Source organism: Muntiacus reevesi, chromosome 3 (assembly GCF_963930625.1).
Source record: "Muntiacus reevesi chromosome 3, mMunRee1.1, whole genome shotgun sequence".
Taxonomy (NCBI): domain Eukaryota; kingdom Metazoa; phylum Chordata; class Mammalia; order Artiodactyla; family Cervidae; genus Muntiacus; species Muntiacus reevesi.
In genome coordinates, this window is record NC_089251.1 from 159,403,189 (window position 1) to 159,423,725 (window position 20,537).

A 20,537-nucleotide genomic window follows, 5' to 3' on the forward strand; every position below is an offset into this window, starting at 1 on the left:
GATCCCGCCTGGACGCTCTTGGATTAGACCTGTTTGGTTCCTTTGAGGTCAGTGTTCAAATACACATTCTAGTTAACACGGTGGTAGCTAGACATTTTATCGATTTGAAAGAACTCATGGATAGGTGTAAAACATGTTACTATTTTAAAACACACCTAGATGAAATGTTCCTTAAATATAGGTAAATACAGATTTTGTGAAGTTGAATTACATTTAAACAGCATAATTAGACATCCGTAAAAATCTTAAATCTCATAATGTTTCTTGATGTAAAGGTGCCCACTGTTTTGATGACAGTGGATGTCACTAGATAATTTTCCATTAGTAACATACCGTATGTGCAGATTTTTCCATGTGTCGTATCCCCGTGGAGTAGGAAGAGGCGTTATTGCCACCATCTTTGTTAGTGAGGACAGTGAGGCCTAAGAGTTGCAGTGACTTGCTTAAGGAACATAAGCCTGTGCTTGAGCTTATGGTGACTCAAAACCTGGAGGACCAAGATGTCCCACCAGGTTACTCTGAATTTATGGCTGAACTTGAGTTAAAGAGGTGAGAGTCTTAAACCTTCTACACTGCATAGCCTGTGGCTGAGGGTCTGCTTCCATGTTAGGCTTCGCTTTGGTGGTCTTCTTTTCTGAGTCATTGAGAAGGGCAAAGGTTTGCATTGTGAAGCTTACTTGTGTAATTCTACTCCAGAATCATTGTTTTCATCTTATTCTTATCACTTTGAGCAACTTAGTAAAAATTTGGCTTTCTCAATTCAAGAAAATCTTATAAAATGACCCTATCAAAAAATGGGCCAAAGAACTAAACAGACATTTCTCCAAAGAAGACATACAGATGGCTGACAAACACGTGAAAAGATGCTCAACATCACTCATTATCAGAGAAATGCAAATCAAAACCACAATGAGGTACCATTACACGCCAGTCAGGATGGCTGCTATCCAAAAGTCTACAAGCAATAAATGCTGGAGAGGGTGTGGAGAAAAGGGAACCCTCTTACACTGTTGGTGGGAATGCAAACTAGTACAGCCACTATGGAGAACAGTGTGGAGATTCCTTAAAAAACTGAAAATAGAACTGCCATATGACCCAGCAATCCCACTCCTGGGCATACACACCAAGGAAACCAGATCTGAAAGAGACACGTGCACCCCAGTGTTCATCGCAGCACTGTTTATAATAGCCAGGACATGGAAGCAACCTAGATGCCCATCAGCAGACGAATGGATAAGGAAGCTGTGGTACATATACACCATGGAATATTACTCAGCCATTAAAAATAATCCATTTGAATCAGTTCTAATGAGATAGATGAAACTGGAGCCCATTATACAGAGTGAAGTAAGCCAGAAAGATAAAGAACAATACAATATACTAACACATATATATGGAATTTAGAAAGATGGTACCGATAACCCTATATGCAAAACAGAAAAAGAGACACAGATGTACAGAACAGACTTTTGGACTCTGTGGGAGAAGGCGAGGGTGGGGTATTTCGAGAGAACAGCATCGAAACATGTATATTATCTAGGGTGAAACAGATCACCAGCCCAGGTTGGATGCATGAGTCAAGTGCTTGGGCCTGGTGCACTGGGAAGACCCAGAGGGATCGGGTGGAGAGGGAGGTGGGAGGGGGAATCGGGATGGGGAACACATGTAAATCCATGGCTGATTCATGTCAATGTATGACAAAACCCACTACAATATTGTAAAGTAATTAGCCTCCAACTAATAAAAATAAATGGGGGAAAAAAAAAAAGAAAATCTTATAGATAACCCTCAGTAAGGGAAAACATGTAATTTCACTTTGGTTTAGAAATACAACAGTGTGGGATTTGCCTTCTGATAAATGCAAATTACAAACGATGGAAACAATGTCTTCCTTGCAGCCAAGTCACCCTCCCCAGGCTGTGAATTCACTTGGAATGAGTAATCAGTTATGTAGGTCAAAATCCTAGTGGTATATTCAATTAAGTTTCATTAAATGGCTCCTTTTTAGGTCACAGGCAAATCTTCTTTCAGTAAGAATGTACTTGGGTGGAAGAAATTATTTAGGTTATACAAATAGATAATTAGAATGCAAGGATAATTATTATAAGACATTTAAAACTTTCCTCAGCTTTGTGTAAGTATTATAGTTGTATATGTATCCTTAAAGTATACAACATGATGACTTCAGATACTTATATATTGAGAAAATATGACCACAATCAGGTTAGTTAACATCTCTATCCCCTCACTTAATTACCTTTGTGTGTGTGTGTGTTGATAACTTTTAAGATCTACTCTCAACAACTTTTAAGTATATAGTACAGTACTGTTAATTACAGTCACAACACTGTATAATAGGTCCCCAGGATTTATCACTATTTCATCTTATAGTTGGAAGTTTGTAGCCATTGACCAGCAGGCTTCCCTGGTGTCTCAGATGGTAAAGAATCTGCCTGCAGTGCTGGAGACCCAGGTTCAATCCCCAGGTCAGGAAGATCCCCTGGAGCAGGGACTAGCGACCCACTCCAGTATTCTTGCCTGGAGAATCCCATGGAAAGAAGAGCCTGGCAGGCTATAGTTCATGGGGTTGCAAAGAGTCCAACACGACTGAGTGACTAACACACACACAACCATTGACCAACATCTCCCGTATCCCCCAGCCACGAGCCCCTGGCGACCACCAGTACTTTCTCTTTGAGTCTGATTTATGTAGATTCCATATACAAATGAAATCATATAGTATTAGTCTTTCTCTGTCTTACTTATTTAATGCAGCATAATGCCTTCAAATTCCATCCACGTTCTCACAAGGACAGGCTCTCTTTCCTTTTTAAGGCTCAATAATATTCCATTGTGTGTGTGTGTGCATGTTTATGTGTGTGTGTGTGTGATCTTTTTTATCCATTCATCTGAGATGGACCCTAAGGTTGTTTCTGTGATTTGGTAATTACGAATAGTGCTGCAGAGAAGACGATGAACTAGGAATAAATTTGTTTGACCCAGCCATCCCGTTGCGGGCATATCCCTTGAGGAAACCATAGTTCCAAACGATACAAGTGCTCCAGTGTTCAGTGTTGCACTGTTTACAGCAGTCAGGATACATAGAGAGCCTAGATGCCCATCGATAGATGAGTGGTTAAGGAAGTTGTGGTACATGTATGCCATGAAATACTACTCAGCCATAAAAGAAGTGGATTTGAGTCAGTTCTAGTGAGGTATGGATGAACCTAGAGCTTATTATACAGTGAAATAAGAAAGAAAGAAAGAGAAAGCAAATATCATGCATTAATGCATATAGCAGAGAGGCAATGGCACCCCACTCCAGTACTCTGGCCTGGAAAATCCCACGGCTGGAGGAGCCTGGTGGGCTGCAGTCCATGGGGTCGCGAAGAGTCAGACACGACTGAGTGACTTCACTTTCACTTTTCACTGTCCTGCATTGGAGAAGGAAATGGCAGCCCACTCCAGTGTTCTTGCCTGGAGAATCCCAGGGACGGGAGCCTGGTGGGCTGCTGTCTATGGGGTCGCACAGAGTCGGACACGACCGATGCGACTTAGCAGCAGCAGCAGCAGCAGTGCATATACATGGAGTCTAGAAAAGTGGTACTGACGAACCTGTTTGCTGGGGGGGAATAGAGCACAGACATAGAGCACAGACTTGTGCACACAGAGGGGGAAGAAGGGAGCGGGATGAATTTAGAGAATGGCCTTGAAACAGATACATCACCACATGTGAAACAGGCAGCTGGCAGGAAGTCGCTATATAGCATAGGAAATTCAGCTGGTCCCCTGTGACGGCTTAGAGGTGTGGGATAGGGTGGGTTGGGACGTAGGCTCAAAAGCGGGGGGGACGCGTGTATACTCATAGCTGATTCACACTGTCGTATGGTAGAAACCAATACAACATTGTAAAGCAATTATCCTGCAATTAAAAATAATAAAAAAATAAATTGTTCTAATGAATCTGTGTGAAAAAAGGCAGTACAGATATGTCTCTTCTTCCTTTTTATGTCAATACCCTGTGGCTTTCGGGATATTAGTTCCCTGACCTGAGATCCAGCCTGTGCCCCTGGATAGAAGGGGGTGTCCTAGCCACTGGACTGCCAGGGAGCGCCCCAGATACGTCTCCTAAAGACAGCAATTTTATCTCCTTCAGATACATACCCAGGAGTAGGACTGCTAGATCGCATGGGTTCTATTTTTAACTTTTGCAGAACCTTCATACTGTTTTCCATGCTGGCTGTACCAATTTGTATTCCTACCAGCAGTGCACAGGTATAATCACGTTACCGCTTGTCATTTTGATGATAGCCAAACTAACAGGTGTGAGGTGAAGCCTCACTGTAGATTTCATTTTCATTTACCTGATTATTAGTGATGTTTGATACCTTTGTATATACTCACCTATTCATCCTTTCTTTGTCTGCTTTGGAAAAATGTCTATTCAAGTCCTATGCTCATTTTTCAATTGGATTTTTTTTTGCCACTGAGGTGGATGAATTACTCATATGTTGTAAATATCAACCATTTATCAGATGGATGTTTTTCTCCATTTCTGTAGGTTGCCTTTTTGTCTGGCTGATTGTTTCCGATGTGCAGAAGCTTCCTAGGTGGGTGCAGTCCCCCTTTTTTATTTCTGCTCTTGTCACTCATGTCATCCAGAACAACTTTGCCGACATCACATCAAGGAGCTTGTACCTAGGAGTTTTATTCTTTCGCATCTCCTGTTTCAGTCTTAACTCCAGTCTTGAGTTGATTCACGAGTGGGGTGAGATAGGGGCTCCCTTCGGTTCTCATGCATGTGCTCATCCAGCTTTCCCAACACTGTTCATCTCAGAGACTGTCTTTGCCCAATGAGGCTTTCTTGACTCTCCCCTTGACTCTCTCATCAGATATTAGTTGACTCTGTATTTGAAGGTTTACATCTGGGCTCTTGATTCTGTCTCATTGGTCTGTTAATCTGTTTGTCAGTGAGTGAGTGTTCAGTCATGTCTGACTCTTTGCAACACCGTGGACTGTAGACCCCCAGGCTGCTCTGTCCATGGGATTTTCCAGGCAAGAATACTGGAGTGGGTTGCCACTTCCTCCTCCAGAGGATCTTCCTGACCCAGGGGTCAGACCTGCATCTCCTGCATTGCAGGTGGATACTTTACTGCTGAGCTCCCAGGAAGCCTTTTATGTCAGCACCATACTGTTTTTATTACTGTAGCTTTGTAATAGCATTTGAAATCAGGGACTGTGGTGTCTCCAGCTCTATTGTTCTCCCTCAACTTTGCTTGGGCTCGTTGGGAATGGGTCCCATGAATTTTAGGGTTTTCTGTGAAAAATGACATGGCATTTGTCTTCACTCTGCTCTCTGTTTTTCCTCTCTGGTTAAAAAGAATGGTATCATTTGCTATGGGGTTTGACAGAAATAAAAAAAACCATCTCATCTGTTCATTTTTGTTACAATTTTAGGGTCATTTTAATGATACTGAAAACCAATTACCTCTCTTATGGGATAACCTCTGTGCATTGAGTATAAGGGATTCTGCCTTTTTAAATAAAGAAGCCCAAAGGAAATGAATGTTAGAGCCCGCTGCCCCCTTCCCTTATTAGATAAATGGAAGAAGGAACTGCTCTGAATCCTTATGTTTATAAGCTCTTGTTCACCAGTACATTGTGGGGAAGAGCTTTGACTTAAAAGGTTCATATATACAGGGATCTATTTCCAGAATTGGAGCTTCATTAGAGGTGGATTGAAGGGTGTCTAAATTAGAAAAGCATGTTTGGAAAAAAAAAAAATTCTCGTTTTCCAGAAAACAGTATATTTAAACTGTTTCAGTGGGAAAAGAAACATGAAAGTAGTGTGAAAGAAAGAAACGAATCTCATCCGGTGTCAGGGAGGAGGAGTCGGGGGCGTGGGCTGCTGAGAGGTGGGCCCCTCGCTGGGACGTTTGCTTTCCGACCTGGGTGCCTCGGTGATCTCGCAGGACTGGGCACAGTTTGCAGATGCACGGCTGCACATCTGCGAAGTCAGCGTAAGACAAACGATGTCTGTGGATTCGTTCGTTATTGTTGATGGTCCCTGTGCTGGGGATTCCCAAGACTGCTCCTAAGCTCAGTGATTTGCTGGGGCTCCGGGCCACGTAGTCATGCTTACGGTCAGGACTTCTTATGGCTGAACCAGCCAAGGGGACGGTGCGCAGGGTGAGGACCGGGGCATCTGGCAGGAGTCCTCCCGCAGAGTCACACAGGACTCGTCTGATCGCCCCAGCAGCGCTGTGACTGCGCGCGTGCAATGCTGCTGACTCGGGAGACCCACAGAGACTCAGCACCGGTGTTCTTGCTGGGGACTCCTCACATGGGCACGCTCTGCCTGCGCTGTCCAGAATACAGACGTCCAGAATGAAAGCAGGTGCTTGGCATAAATCACACTGTTTGCACAAGCAGTCCGGGCCCAGCAGCCACTGGCAACACGCTCCAAGCCAAGTTCTCCAGTGCCAGCCGAGGACCGAGCCTGCAGGCAGGCCCTCAGAACCGTCTCAGGCGGGCGTGTCCAGCTTGTCCTGCTCGGAGCCAGGGACCGTGCTCTGTGGACGGTGGAGTGACAAAGGCCGGCTGCTGCCCTCGTGGAGCTCCTTGTCTCCCCGCGGAGGCTGGGGCCCAGTAAGAAAACAATAAGGAAACAGAATTCAACTTGGGATGGATGACGTGGAGTGAGAGAACTGTTGAGCAGTGGAGTGAGTGTAGAGCGTGTGGTCAGGGAAGTGATCTCTGAGGATACTGCTCTTCCATCAGCTAAATGTCTCACTGAGACCAGTGGCGAAGCATGGAGAAGAGTCAGGACAGACTCCAGAGGAGACGGCGGATGGGAAAGGACTGGGCACGTCTGAGGAAATGAAGCGTGGGGGGAAATGGGGTCTCACATTAGACTTACTTGCAGGTCTAACGGGTGGTTCCAGGTGGTTTCTGCTCCAGAGACTGCTTCCTGCCTTCTTGTCAAAGTCCAGGCTTTAGCAGTCAGGTTTCTCTGTCTATAATCTGAAGTGAAATGTGTCACGTAGTTCCGATTTGAGAGAGAGCAGTGGTCAGTAGCAATCCCACTGAAGCATAATAAGCTCAGGGCAAGTGTCAAGAACAAGAGGCCGCTGGGCTTTAGGAGGTGAGCTCGTGGGCTTGTAGTTTTGTTCCAGCTTTAATGATTGCTTCCGCGGCGCTCGTTTTCTGTGTCCATGCTGCTCTGTGATTGTTTTCCTTTCTTATAGTTTCAGGACCAGGATTCATTTATTCCACCTGTGTTCGCTGAGTGTTTACCCTCTGCCAGACACATGACACCCTGGATTATTAGTCCTCAGTTCGGTCGCTCAGTCATGTCCAACTCTTTGCAACCCCATAGACTGCAGCATGCCAGGTCTCCCTGTCCATCACCAACTCCTGGAGTTTACTCAAACTCATGTCCGTTGAGTCAGTGGTGTCACCCAACCATCTCATCCTCTGTCGTCCCTTTTTCCTCCTGCCTTCAATCTGTCCCAGCATCAGGGTCTTTTCAAATGAGTCAGTTCTTCCCATCAGGTGGCCAAAGTATTGGAGTTTCAGCTTCACCATCAGTCCTTCCAATGAACACTCAGAACTGATTTCCTTTAGGATGGACTGGTTGGATCTCTTTGCAGTCCAAGGGACTCTCAAGAGTCTTCTCCAACACCACAGTTGAAAAGCATCACTTCTTTGGTGCTCAGTTTTCTTTATAGTCCAACTCTCACATCCATACATGACCACTGGAAAAACCATAGGTTTGACTAGATGGACCTTTGTCGGTAAAGTAACATCTCTGCTTTCATATGCTGTCTAGGTAGGTTATAACTTTCCTTCCAAGAAGCAGGTGTCTTTTAATTTCATGGCTGCAGTCACCATCTGCAGTGATTTTGGAGCCCAAAAAAGTAAAATCTGCCACTGTTTCCATTGTCTCCCCATGTATTTGCCATGAAGTGATGGGCCAGATGCCATGATCTTAGTTTGCTGATTGTTGAGTTTTAAGCCAACTTTTATAATACACATCACCCGGTAACCTGGAATCATATAGTGAGAAGTGTTGTGGGGAGGGGCCGACAGTGACCAACTGATGCTCTAGCTGTTGTATCCTTCTGTTAAGGGAGGAGATCACGTGGTTGGAGTAGAGATGGGAGAGAGAAAGACAGACAGAAAGAGACTCAGGAGGAGGAAGGTGTACAAAGCTGAGAGCCGGATTCAGAAGGCACGTTTGCCCGACTTTAAGCTCATTCCCCTGCTACTCTGTGCTTGATTTTGGCTAAGTAAAGAAGGTTGTGCACAGGAACACATATGTGCAGCCCAGGAGAATGACCACCTGCAACTGGTGCGAACACACACACGCCCGCTCAGCTCTTAGCAAAGCCTTGCCGTTGAGCAGCGTGGCCGCCCACCGCTGCTTAGCATGACATGAGCCACCGTGTTTTCTTTTAACCTGACAGACGTTGTTCCCAGACACTTAGAAAGTTTGCTTCTTAAAACATATGTTTTCAATGGTCTTTTGTCTGGCTGTGGTCGGTCCTAGCGGGGCGCGGACTCTCTCGTTGGGGCGCGGGCCCCGCCGCGCGGCCGGGTAGTTGGGCCCGTGGGCTCGGTTGCTCTGCGGCCGCAGCGTCTTCTCAGACCCGGATCACCCCGAGTCCTGTGCGCTGCAAGCTGCACCCTCAGCCACCGGACCGCCGGGGAAGCCCGCGCATCCTCTGCTGGAGCAGATCAGGCGTCTGTTGACAGGAGACTGTCTGGCCCTCTCTCCCGGGCAGTGTGCGAGTGCGGTGACCTCTTAGACTGCCGGGGAGTCCCCCGGAGTCCCTCTCCCAAATGCCCACACCCAGTCCCTGGGCTTTTTCTTCCCTAAAAATTTCTACCTGAAGTTGCAGTACAATTTGGCTTCCTAAAATGTTGATTCTAGTTTGGTCACCTGGAAAAAAAGAAAACAGAAAAAAAGAAGCCAATGCAAAATTCTTTGCCTTTTTTGCTTGACATCGTTCAGATTAAGCGTTAATAATAATGTCCACATGAGAACTGTGTTCTTTCAGCCAGTCATTTGTCCTCCTTTGCAGACTCCTCATGGTGATGTACGTTTCAGCCCCCTCTCAGCTCAGGTTGTTCTTTGACAATTGAACGATTACAGTGCAATGTTTGGAGAAGGCAATGGCACCCCACTCCAGTACTCTCACCTGGAAAATCCTATGGACAGAGGAGCCTGGTGGGCTGCAGTCCATGGAGTTGAGAAGAGTTGGATTAAGTGCCTTCACTTTCACGCACTGGAGAGGGCAATGGCAACCCACTCCAGTGTTCTTGCCTGGAGAGTCCCAGGGACGGGGGAGCCTGGTGGGCTGCCGTCTGTGGGGTCGCACAGAGTCGGACACGACTTGAATGACTTAGCAGCAGCAATGCAATGTTTAGTAGCATGAGAAGTTTTTTCTTTTTTTTTGCCTGGTTGGTTGTTTTAATCCAAAACTGTCTAACAGTTGAATGAAGACTTTAAGAAGCTGAAAATTATTTACTTACTCTTCACACCTGGAGTAAGCATATGGGAAAATACGAGATTGAGACAATTATTGTGATGAGTCAGAGAAAAGATTATTAGTAATGTGTACTTTAGAATTTTGAAATATATGATTTCTTCTATCCAGTTGAGAGTAGCTACTCAACTAACTCTATTGAGTTGGATAATGGGGCAGGAGAAGACTTGATGGTAAAGCACCTTCCCTCAGGAAAGAATCCTTTTAAGAGAGAGAAGACCTGAGTTAGGGTAAGATAAGGGCACTGTGGAATGGGAGCTCAGGACCCACAGCTCAGGAACAGGGGTGGGTGGTGGGCGGGTGCTGGGCTCCTGCCATATGGTTTTCACTGCTTTTGCAAAAAGAATGTAGACATATAACAGAAAGTTTATCTGCAAATTAAGATAGCAGAGTTAATACTTGAAAAATTGTGGGGTTTTTTTTCCTATTTCTAACAATAGATCCTTCAGTACTTGTAATTAATTTAAAAGTGTCCCTCTGGGAAAAGCAATAGTCCTTCAGTCTCTGATTTGAAGGTGATTTTCTAATTTTAATGAATCTTAAAGTGGCAAGATTCTAGAATTAAAAAACTCTTCAGCATGTAAATACCCATTTTTAGAATAACAGTTTGTCATAAAGACACGTTTACAGATACATCTGAAGTGAACCTAAATGTGTATTGAGTCAGTGATATAATCAGAGAAGAACATTCCACGTGACTCTAGAATGCAGTAGCCTGTACGTTTCTAGTGAGATATCTGGGCTTCCCTGGTGGCTCAGTGGCAAAGCATACACCTGCAAAGCAGGAGACACAAGAGACGTGGGTTCCATCCCTGGGCTGGGAAGATCCCCTGGAGGAGGGCATGGCAACCCCCTCCAGTATTCCTGCCTGGAAATCTCATGGACAGAGGAGCCTAGTGGGCAACAGTCCATGGGGTCGCAAAGAGTCGATCGGACACGACTGATGACTGAGCGCGCATGCATGGGTTCACAGCAGTAAAGTTTTTAGTTCTCCACCTCCAGGAGAATGCTGCTGAACCAGCTCATTGTAAAAACTGGTCAGTAAGGGGGAAAATTAAGCATTCATCCTGTCTCATGGCAATGAACTAACCAAGTAGTAAATGAGGTGAAGTTTCTTTCTGTATTATTTGCATTAGTCAGTTTTTTGGTTTGTAACCATTCTGTTAGGTAGTGGAATCTGACTTTTGTTTAACTCACTAGTGACAAATGATCGTCTTTTCATATTCTTATATGCCATATCTGTATCTGCTTTTGGCAAAGTGTCAGCTCTTTGACTCGTTTATAATTGTGTTTTTTTTCCTTGTTGAGTTTTAAACTTTCTTTGTATATCTCAGATAGAGTTCCTTTATCTGATATGTAATTTGGCAAATAGGACTTGTACATATAATATGCACTAAGATGAAATGAGGTGACAGTGAGTCAATTAGACTTTACGTTTTCAACCTGGGTTTCTGGAAGAATGGAGACTAGTAGTAACAGGGAAAAGAGTTAAACCCACTTTGGGAATAAGTGGGAAGGAGATGACTCATATAGCTTTGAGTCAAGATGGAGCTTGAGGTGATAAAAGAATTTCCAAACTAGAGATCAAAAATATACTAAGATTCTTGATTTTGCTGTCATCATCATAGATTATTGTAGAGAAAGCAGAGGTGAAGAGCAAATAGAAAGTTAGGATAGGAACCATATTATGTCACAAAAGTGATACAAGGAAGCTTTAAGAAGGAATCAAATGTTGAACTTGTTCCACTATTATAGGCATAATCAGAGGGTGAACATTACTTTGTTTTCTTGAGGTCAGATCAGCTCTCAGCTTACTTGTATTCTGTGCCTTTGTATCTGGAGACTCTAACTTGCTTTGTCAAGAGAGCACTCTCTTACTTTAACGAGTCTCATGTCTTTCAGTACCTTACAGAATTTCTCAAATTGGATTTTACATCCCTGAGGCTCTTTGCAGGGCTAACATGAACTGGGTCTTGTTTCTTTATTAATCTAATTCAGCTACGTAATTATATATGAGATCTATATCATTTAAATTGAGTGCTTAACTAATAATTGAATTGAATTCATTGAAATAAATCATTTGCTTTCTCAGTGATACCATTCTGTTGTGGAATCCTGCGGCTGTGACTTTAGTCCCCAGCAGAACTAATCGATATGTGCGAGTTCTGTGCCTTGTCTGCTGCTGCAGGCATGCAGCCTGTTCTCTGAAGTCACAACGATATGCTTCGTGTTTTCTTTTCTGCATCTAATAGTACGAATTTCCATCGCCTTTCCCACCTAACCGTCCCTAAGGATGGTGATTTATTGAATAATTCACAGAGTATTCAGTAGTACTCTGAATAATTATTTTAAATAATTAAAATCACTGAGTAATAACTACTGATAGCCTGTGATTTTGAGTGCTTTAGTGAAATGGCATACCAACCTGAAGCAAAAGTTTGACAATGTGTGATTTTATATTTTTTAAGTGAAGATCTGCAAAAGTTCTTTGAAAATTCTGTGTCTATTCAACAGTTATTATTAGACTTTGAAGATTATTTTTGTGAAATGGGCTATACATATTGAATATCAATGAAAAAATGTTGAGATTATTTTGGATTGAACATCAGTTGTATCACTGGATTTAGTGGCCCTGAGAAAAAGGAGAATTTCTGTTATAAACAGTAAAAGATAAGAGTTTATTCATTAAACATGTTTTTAGCACCCAAAATCTATTAGTACTTTACTCTCCTGTTTGATCCTCTTACTAGAGTTTTCACTTTTGTTGTGTTAAATGCATGATAATTACTTACCTAAAGTAGAAGTACTTTGTAAGGCTTAACCGCACAACACTAGAATACAGCATTGATTCAAATATAACACTGAAATTTATTGTTGGAAAACAGCTGTGTAACATGATGAAATATCTATAGTTTAAAATTTCTGAAGCTCTAGTTTTTTTTCTACTTTTTCAAAGAGGTGAAACGTAAATAACCCAGAACTTGCCATTTTGAGCATATCAAGTATATAACCAGTGGCGTTAATGATAATCACAGTGTGCGCAACCATCGCGCCTGTCTGCTCCCAGCCAGAAACTCTGCTCCCACAAAGCAGATAACGCCTCATTCTCCTTTCCTCAGCTCCTGGAAGCCTCTGCTTTGCTTTGTCTCTCTGAATTTACCCGGTTCAGAGGTTTCCCTTAAGTGGAATCATATAGTATTTGCCCTTTGTGTCTAGTTGATTCTATTTACCATACTGCTCTTAAGGTTTCTCCATGTTGTAATTGAACTTCATTCCTACCTATGGTTGAATCATAGTCCATTGTATGTATGTATATTGTTAAAGATATTTATGTGCTAAATCTATCTGCATAATGCGTCATTTTTCCATATCTTTGATGTAAACAAAGATGTCACATTGGTTAATTTTATTCTGTTCAATTCTTTTACAGATTTGACAGATGAAAAAGTGAAGGCCTATCTTTCTCTCCACCCTCAGGTATTAGATGAATTTGTGTCTGAAAGCGTTAGTGCAGAGACTGTAGAAAAATGGCTGAAGCGGAAAAACAAGAAATCAGAAGGTAAGGCCTCGTTCAGATTGCGTGTTGGATTTTTTTCTATTTCATAGTGACAAAAAGGTGTTTGTCACTTACCAAAAAATGCTAAAAGTAAAAAGAGACAAATATTAGTACATTAATTCTGTAAAAAATTGTATTCTATTTAAAAAGATAAAAAATAAGTTAGAATGAGAGGAAATAAATACAAAAGAATGATCTTTAAAAAAAATGATCTTTCGTCAAAAAATTGAAAGTTTGTTTAGATATGACCACATTGAAAAATCTGGAAGTTAGTATTAGACTTGATTTTATGTAATTATTATTATGGGTTATAAAAAATTCCAAATATATTTATATTATTACATTGTTACATTTTGCAAAATAAATTATTCAAACAATTTTTATATGTGCACAGTAGGAAAATTGAGTTGCATTAGATGTTTTGCTTATACTTATAAACTTAAGATATGGTTATATTTATGAAAAATGGAAGGTGGACTCAAAAAAATCATGTGAAGTCAAATGAATTTTCCCGAGTTGAATCTATATTAATATATTGACTTTGGATACTGTAGTGTTTTAATTTTGGAGTTAGATGAATTTATATTTGGCTGATTATGACTTCTCATTTCTATGAATGTTGTTGTTATAGTAGAAATTAAAATTTGTATATAATTTTAATTTATGGAGAGCTTTTATATAAGCAAACGTGTATACTGCTTTTCTGAAAGTTTTTTAGTGTGACAAAAATGCTACACTTAACGTCCAGAAATGACCATTAGTAAAATATCACGCTGTCAGAACCATGCTGCTGAGCACTATGCTTGAGGCCAAGTTTCCTTGCTCTACATGAGGAAGTTTCTGTAGCTTTCTGACATAATTTTTACAAGAAGAAGAGGTTAATTTTTTAAAAGAGAGAGCTTTGGATATTGAAGCACAAAATGGTCTTTAAAGCACATGTCCACAGGTATGTATGAATGTGTGTGCATGGATGTGTGGATTGAAAGGGAGGGGAAAAAGGAGAAAGAGAGAGAAATATACATATATCAGAGACAGGCATATTTTTTTCAAAAGGTTCATAGCACTAATAGTAAGAATAAAGCTTGACATGGCATATTTCACTTATTATACACCTTAGACATTTGAAAATAATTTGAGATGTTTGAAACTTTTAAGTGTGACTGAGTTGTGCTTAAGGCAAGATGCAAATTTCAACTTGCTGTATAATGATGGGTGATAACATGATGCCAAGTTACATGATGTCAACATTGTTAACCAATTATACTCCAGTATAAAATAAAAAGTTAAAAAACATATATGATGTCTGTTAAATACAAAATTGAGCATAGTTAGAAAATGAAAGGAATTGCAGACTGTTTTAGTGGTGACTCAGCTGGTAAAGAATCCACCTGCAATGCGGGAGTCCTGGGTTCAATCCCTGGGTTGGGAAGATTCCCTGGAGAAGGGAATAGCTACCCACTCCAGTATTCTGGCCTGGAGAATTCCATGGATACAGTCCATGGGGTCGCAAAGACTCGGACACAACTGAGCTACTTTACACTTTCACTCTGGCATGATAGGGATAGTTTTCTTTTAAATTTTATAAATATTTGAATGCATCGCTTCATATCTCCCGAATCTGTTCTCTATACTAGTTAACCAAATAATCCCTTAAAGTACTTGATACATATACTCAGGAGTTAAGTGATTATTAAGAATAGCAATGTGTGATTGAAACAGTACTCAGTTATGCTGGAAGAAAACCTTGTTCTCATAGGAAGATGATTCTGAAAGTGACCCTGTGCAGGGCTAGACTGCTGCTGCCACCGAGAATGTGAATGAAACGTCCCCTCGGGGCTCTCCGTCCAGTGGCGGGAGCAGGCCAAGAAGTGACCGCTTCGCAGGCTGCCTCAGTAGTGAACAAGGATGCAGGCAGTTGGCAGTGAAAGCGCCGTGCAAAGAACCCTTAATTCTGCCGCCAGGGGCTGGGGCCTGGTGAGACCCTTTCTACCTCCTTTTCCAGAGAGTTCATCGCAAGAATGTATCTGATTACGCCCCCTTCACATTCAGTGAGATTCTGTAGCCTGGCCCCTGCAGACTGTTTAAAGGCAGAGTGTCGTGCTGAGCTTGCGGGGTGGCATGAGAAAGCACCGCCCACTCTGCTCTGAGATGTAGAAAGCCAGTTGGATATCTTGATTTCATTTATGTGGTTACAGATTAAAGCAGTGGTGGTTCTCTGAAACATCCTGTGTCTTTTCCCTCACTGTCTTCTTATTACTTAAAAAAAAAATTCTGTGTTTTTCTCAACTAGACTTTATTCTGCTTCCAACTCCTTTCACTGAAAATGTCTTGAGGAAGACAGTTTTTGTGGGGAGGATTTTTTAGGGAGTGTTTGCATTTCCATGTGTGAACCCAGAAACAGGAAGTGTGATAGCTAGAAGGATCTTAGAGAACAGTTTGTTGAAAGTGAGACGAGCCTGCCCAATTACTTCACTTTGTGTCAGTTTAGTAAAAGAAAATGAAGTCAAGGAAAGTGGTGCTATAATAAATAATTTGCACAATACCTTGTACATTGTAAATACTCAGTAAATATTTTTTTTAAACACTGAAAAACCAGCCTCGTATGGAAATGATCTACCTTAGATCATTGTGTAAAGAAATTTGTGTACACATTGCATGTGTACATCGTGTACACATGTAAAGAAATTGTCTACACAGAAAATTGTGTAAAGGCATATTCTGCGTAGAGAAAGATATACGAAAATGCAGACTTTTAAACAAATAAAGGGTTATTTAAATTACAGAATCATACCTGCCTTTGGCCAGCTTTTGCCCTGCTCCCCTGTGTTTATTTTTTTTAATGCTGATTCTGCGCTATTAGAGAAGCTAGTTTTTGTCTCATTTAGTATTTATTTACTGTTTGCTTGCGCTTAGAAGGCAAAGTGCTTAAAAAAATAGAGACTGCATGACACATTTTATTTAAACTGTGATCATATTTATGATGCATTAATATCACGACCACAGAGCAGCTCTAATTTTCAGGGCACTTCGCGTACATTCACCCTTTACATCTGGTTAAATTAATGGGGATTAAACTTAGGTTCGTTTGGTAGGTGTTGAAGCTGTGCCAGGAGAGGCTGAGGGATCACTGAAGGTTCATGTCAAGGTCTGATGGAATTACTGGGCAGTGACTCCACGAGCAGGTTGGGGGCGCAGACCAAGTGTGTTGTGGTTATTTTGATTTTTCTCACCTAACAGCGCTCTTGGTGCATGCTAGGTGATTCTGTAAACACCACTGTGGGTGGTTTTTATTTAATAAATGATTACATCAGGGAAGGTTGCATTCTCATCCTCCAAGTGATCCACTCTGACCCTTTCACTACACTTGGTGATCATGTTACCCTGACACCAGAACTATTTTTGTGTTCTTCTTATCTCCCCCATAGTCATTTAAAAGCTGGTTGAAGAAAGGAGTTGCATAATATATGTTTATAAATCCCCTGAGAGACCTTGGCTTTCTATTTACTCAGCGAACTGTGTGAAGCCCTTTGTAGGTCCTGGAATTGTCAGGTTTCTGAGGAATTCCCAGTCCCTCGAATAGAAGACGACAGAGAAGTTTCTGCTTTGTTCTAGTGAGTCTGACAGCCAGCCAGAGTGGTCCTGTGAGGGGACCAGGACACTTGGTCTTGTGAAGTAGACAGCGGGTCACTGTCTGCGCTAGGTGGAAGAGAAGAGGGTTTGGGGAAGATGAACCTCCACATGGCCGCAGAGATTTAAACTTCAGAAGTCTTCACTCTTACTGTTTCCAGTTTAATTTCATTGCTGTCATACTGTTTTCATTTTAAATTCATCAAGTTCTATCTGTACTTTGGAGGCCAATTGTCTTTTGAAGGTTGACCTCTGATCCTAAATCCTAAACAGTTGATTTTCAGCAATGTTTGGAAATTGGAGATAGCATTTATTTCCCTGATAAGCTCTTGTACTCTTTTAGAGAATATATAAACATTTCCTCAGAAAGCACTGAGGCCTGTACACTCTCACAGCTCTACTTCCATTTGGGAAAAACTTAGGTAAAAAAGAAAATTGTCCAACTCATGAATTGTTTCACTAACTGTTATATTTTATGCTGATTTTTATGCAAAGTAAATTTGACGGGCCCAGCTGGTACTCATCAAGACTCAGCCTGCTGAACTATTCAGCATCTACACAAATCTGAAAGTATAAATATAAAATTAGTAAATAAACATTAGGATATGATGCAGATCCAACTAGTTGCATATTTTGAAAGAGCAGTCTGCGATAGAACACAGTTCATATACTGGTGCTGTTTGAGGATTTCAGCTGGCAAGGGTGGGACTGTTACCTCCACTGTGGTCCTTTACTCACAATTATTAGTTGATAGTATTGGTGCTATTAGAAGGGGTGTGTGAAGAAGTCAGCATGACTCTATTTGGAATCTTCTGGTAGTAGAATAAAGCTTAAAATATGTGGATTTTGCTTAAAACCCCCCAGATGTAACTATGATAATTCATTTTGTAGAGGGAAACTGTGTTTTCAAGAGAGTGATTGACTGAACCCAAATTATTTAAGAATTATAAGTAGCAGTGCCATCTTTTCTGGCTGACATTTTCTATCATTATTATATTTCTATACCTAAAATGTAGTAACAGACCACCTCACTATCATATGTATCTGTAAATGTCAGGTACTTTAGAATGAAAACATTGGTGCTGTTAGCTGCCTTCAATATTTACATGAATGGTTTCTTTTTTTTACTTAAAGAATGTAGTTACTATATTTTTTTCACCTCACCATGATTCTTAAGATGAAATTTAGTTTTCATTCAAATAAAACTGTTAGATATTTCATACTTAGAACTAGTGAGATTTATATTGTGTCCCCTAAACCTACTCTATCCAACCTAAAATGTGGATTAGGTAGCATCAGCCCTGCTTGGTATATGACATACAGTTTCTATGCTAGTATATGTAATGTAGCAGGATCTTAAGTTAACAAAGCATGAATTACAGTGTTAAAAGACTTCAGTAAGTAAGACACTGATCAGTGATGTATTAAGACGTGTCTGTGTTAGTTGCTCAGTTTTGTCCGACTCTTTGTGACCCCATGGACGGTAGCCCGCAGGCTCCTCTGTCCATGGGATTTCCCAGGCAAGAATACTGGAGTGGTTGCCATCCCCTTCTCCAGGAGATCTTCTTGACCCAGGGATCAAACTTGGGTCTCCTGCATTGCAGGCAGATTCTTTACCATTTGAGCCACTAGGGTGGACCCCTTAAGACATACCATGAATAAGAATAAACATAATTGAAATGGCTTACTGGGAACTTCACTTTGGGCACTTTATCTCTTTTCCTTGAAATTACTCTCTCAAAAATTGAAGTTACATTTTCACATAGAACTTTCATATTTTTTTCATAATGGAAAACAGAAAATGTGTTGAATGTTGCATGCCTTGATCTGAGTTATAAATAAACATGAGTTCACCATCTGGTAACTGGAAGGGGGATAAAGTTTATATTAATTCATTTGTAAAGGGTTATTTGATATATTTCATTAATTCTGTTAATTTTAAGTATTGCTGTTAAAAATGTATCTTTCATATATTCTTTTTAGAGAGTGTTTGAGCTCCTCAGCAATCCAGTCAAGTTGATGGGGATTTTGATCATTTCAAAGATTAAATCAGATCATCACAAATATTGTTAGTGATTATGAAATTAATTCAAATAAATTTAATAGCTTTGTTACAGACTAGATTGAAGCAGCTTTTATATATTATCTGTAAAATTCCTATTGGTGCCAGCTAATGTCTGTGCATTCAACATTATTACTACATTTCCTAAGTAAAACTTTGTTTGCAAGGGATTCTCACTAATGAAAATATTATGAGCTGATGGAGTGTTGAAAAGACCTTGTTTTGGTCAGTGCTTCTCTTTTAGTACATATAGAGAAAGTATGTAATAGAAATCATTGCATCTATTTAATAGACTTTTTTCAGCATTTAAAATTTTGTTTCATATAACAGATTTTTAAAAATAAAAAACCTGTGAAAGATAAGCAATATAACTGCTTCTGTGTGTGTGTGTGTGTGTGTGTGTGTGTGTGAATCTATTCCTTAAAAGCTTCCTGATCTGGATGATTTGACCAAAGGTTGAATAATCTTTTCTAGAAGCGTTGATTTCAGCGGTGAGTTGTAGCTGAACTGTGGCCAGAGAAACGACTCGTTTCTCTAGCTGTTTATTCAGCTTGAGTACATATTACGGAAGTGTAGTTGGAGAACAAAGAATATAAGCTTGATTCCCTCATGGTCACTTTCTGATAGAGGAAGACAGATAATAAACACATAATCTAAGAATTAAACTTATTTTAGTATTTGTTGACATTGTGTATTTGAAAACATCTAACTTAATGTCTTGGAGAAGGAAATGGCAACCCACTCCAGAATTCTTGCCTGGAGAATCCCAGGGACGGAGGGGCCCGGTGGGCTGCCGTCTATGGGGTCTCGCAGAGTTAGACACGACAGAAGCGACTTAGCAGCAACATAATGTCTGCTGCTGCTTCAGCCGCTCAGTCATGTCTGACCCTTGCGACCCCATGGGCTGTAGCCCGCCAGGCTCCTCTGTCCATGGGATTCTCCAGGCAAGAATACTGGAGTGGGCTGCCATGCCCTCCTCCAGGGGATCTTCCTGACCCAGGGATGGGACCCAGGTCTTCCTGCAGTACAGGTGGTCTCTTGCATTGCAGGCAGATCCTTTACCGACTGAGCCCCCAGGGAAGCCTAACCTAGCATGATGTCTAACAAATAGAGCATTTTAGTACAATTAAATTTGCTTAAGATTTTAAAATTCACATTGTTTGCTTATGAACTCAGAGCCCATATATTGTATTAAGCATGTCTACCTATCTGACTGCCCATCCTGGGGTGATTGTAAGTCACAAGGGCACTGTGTCTTGTGTTTACTGCCCTTGAGGGACTCAGTCTTGTGGTGTGAAAAGAAGACGTGAAACCAGGAGAATAGAGCTACGAGGGCGTATAGCATAAGCGTGTTAAGTTGTGTGGTGTAGTTTATCAAGACAACACTTGTGAGAACTGAGTCACTGTGAGAACTGAGGTCACTTATGAAAACTGAGAAGGCTTTTTGCAGGAGTTGGTGCTGGGTTGACTGCTGGTGCCTCAGAGCAGCATCACCATCCCTTGGGAACTAGTTAGAAATGCCACAGGTTGAAACTCACCCTAGACCTCCTGAATCAGAAGCGCCTGTGGTTGGACCAGCAGTCCGTGTTCTGAAAAGCCGCCGTTCCCCCGTAATTCTAATGCACGCTAACATCTGAGAAGCCCAGTCTTGGCCATGGAGGAGCCCACGGACGAGGAAGTGTGGTCCCGCTGTTGGCCGGGGGAGCGGCAGGGGCAGAGGCAGGGTTTCAGGACTGGTTGT

At 41.5% G+C, this 20,537-nt stretch overlaps 1 protein-coding gene across 2 annotated transcripts in view; it reads left to right on the plus strand.

Moving 5' to 3' along the window:
* Positions 1 to 20,537, plus strand: part of PDE10A (phosphodiesterase 10A) — a 552,081-nt gene that overhangs the window by 396,636 nt on the left and 134,908 nt on the right. For both annotated transcript variants that reach the window (XM_065931006.1, XM_065931005.1), the window contains one exon: positions 12,982 to 13,110. In XM_065931006.1, the coding sequence (XP_065787078.1) occupies positions 12,982 to 13,110 (129 nt within the window). The remainder of the gene's footprint in view (positions 1 to 12,981; positions 13,111 to 20,537) is intronic.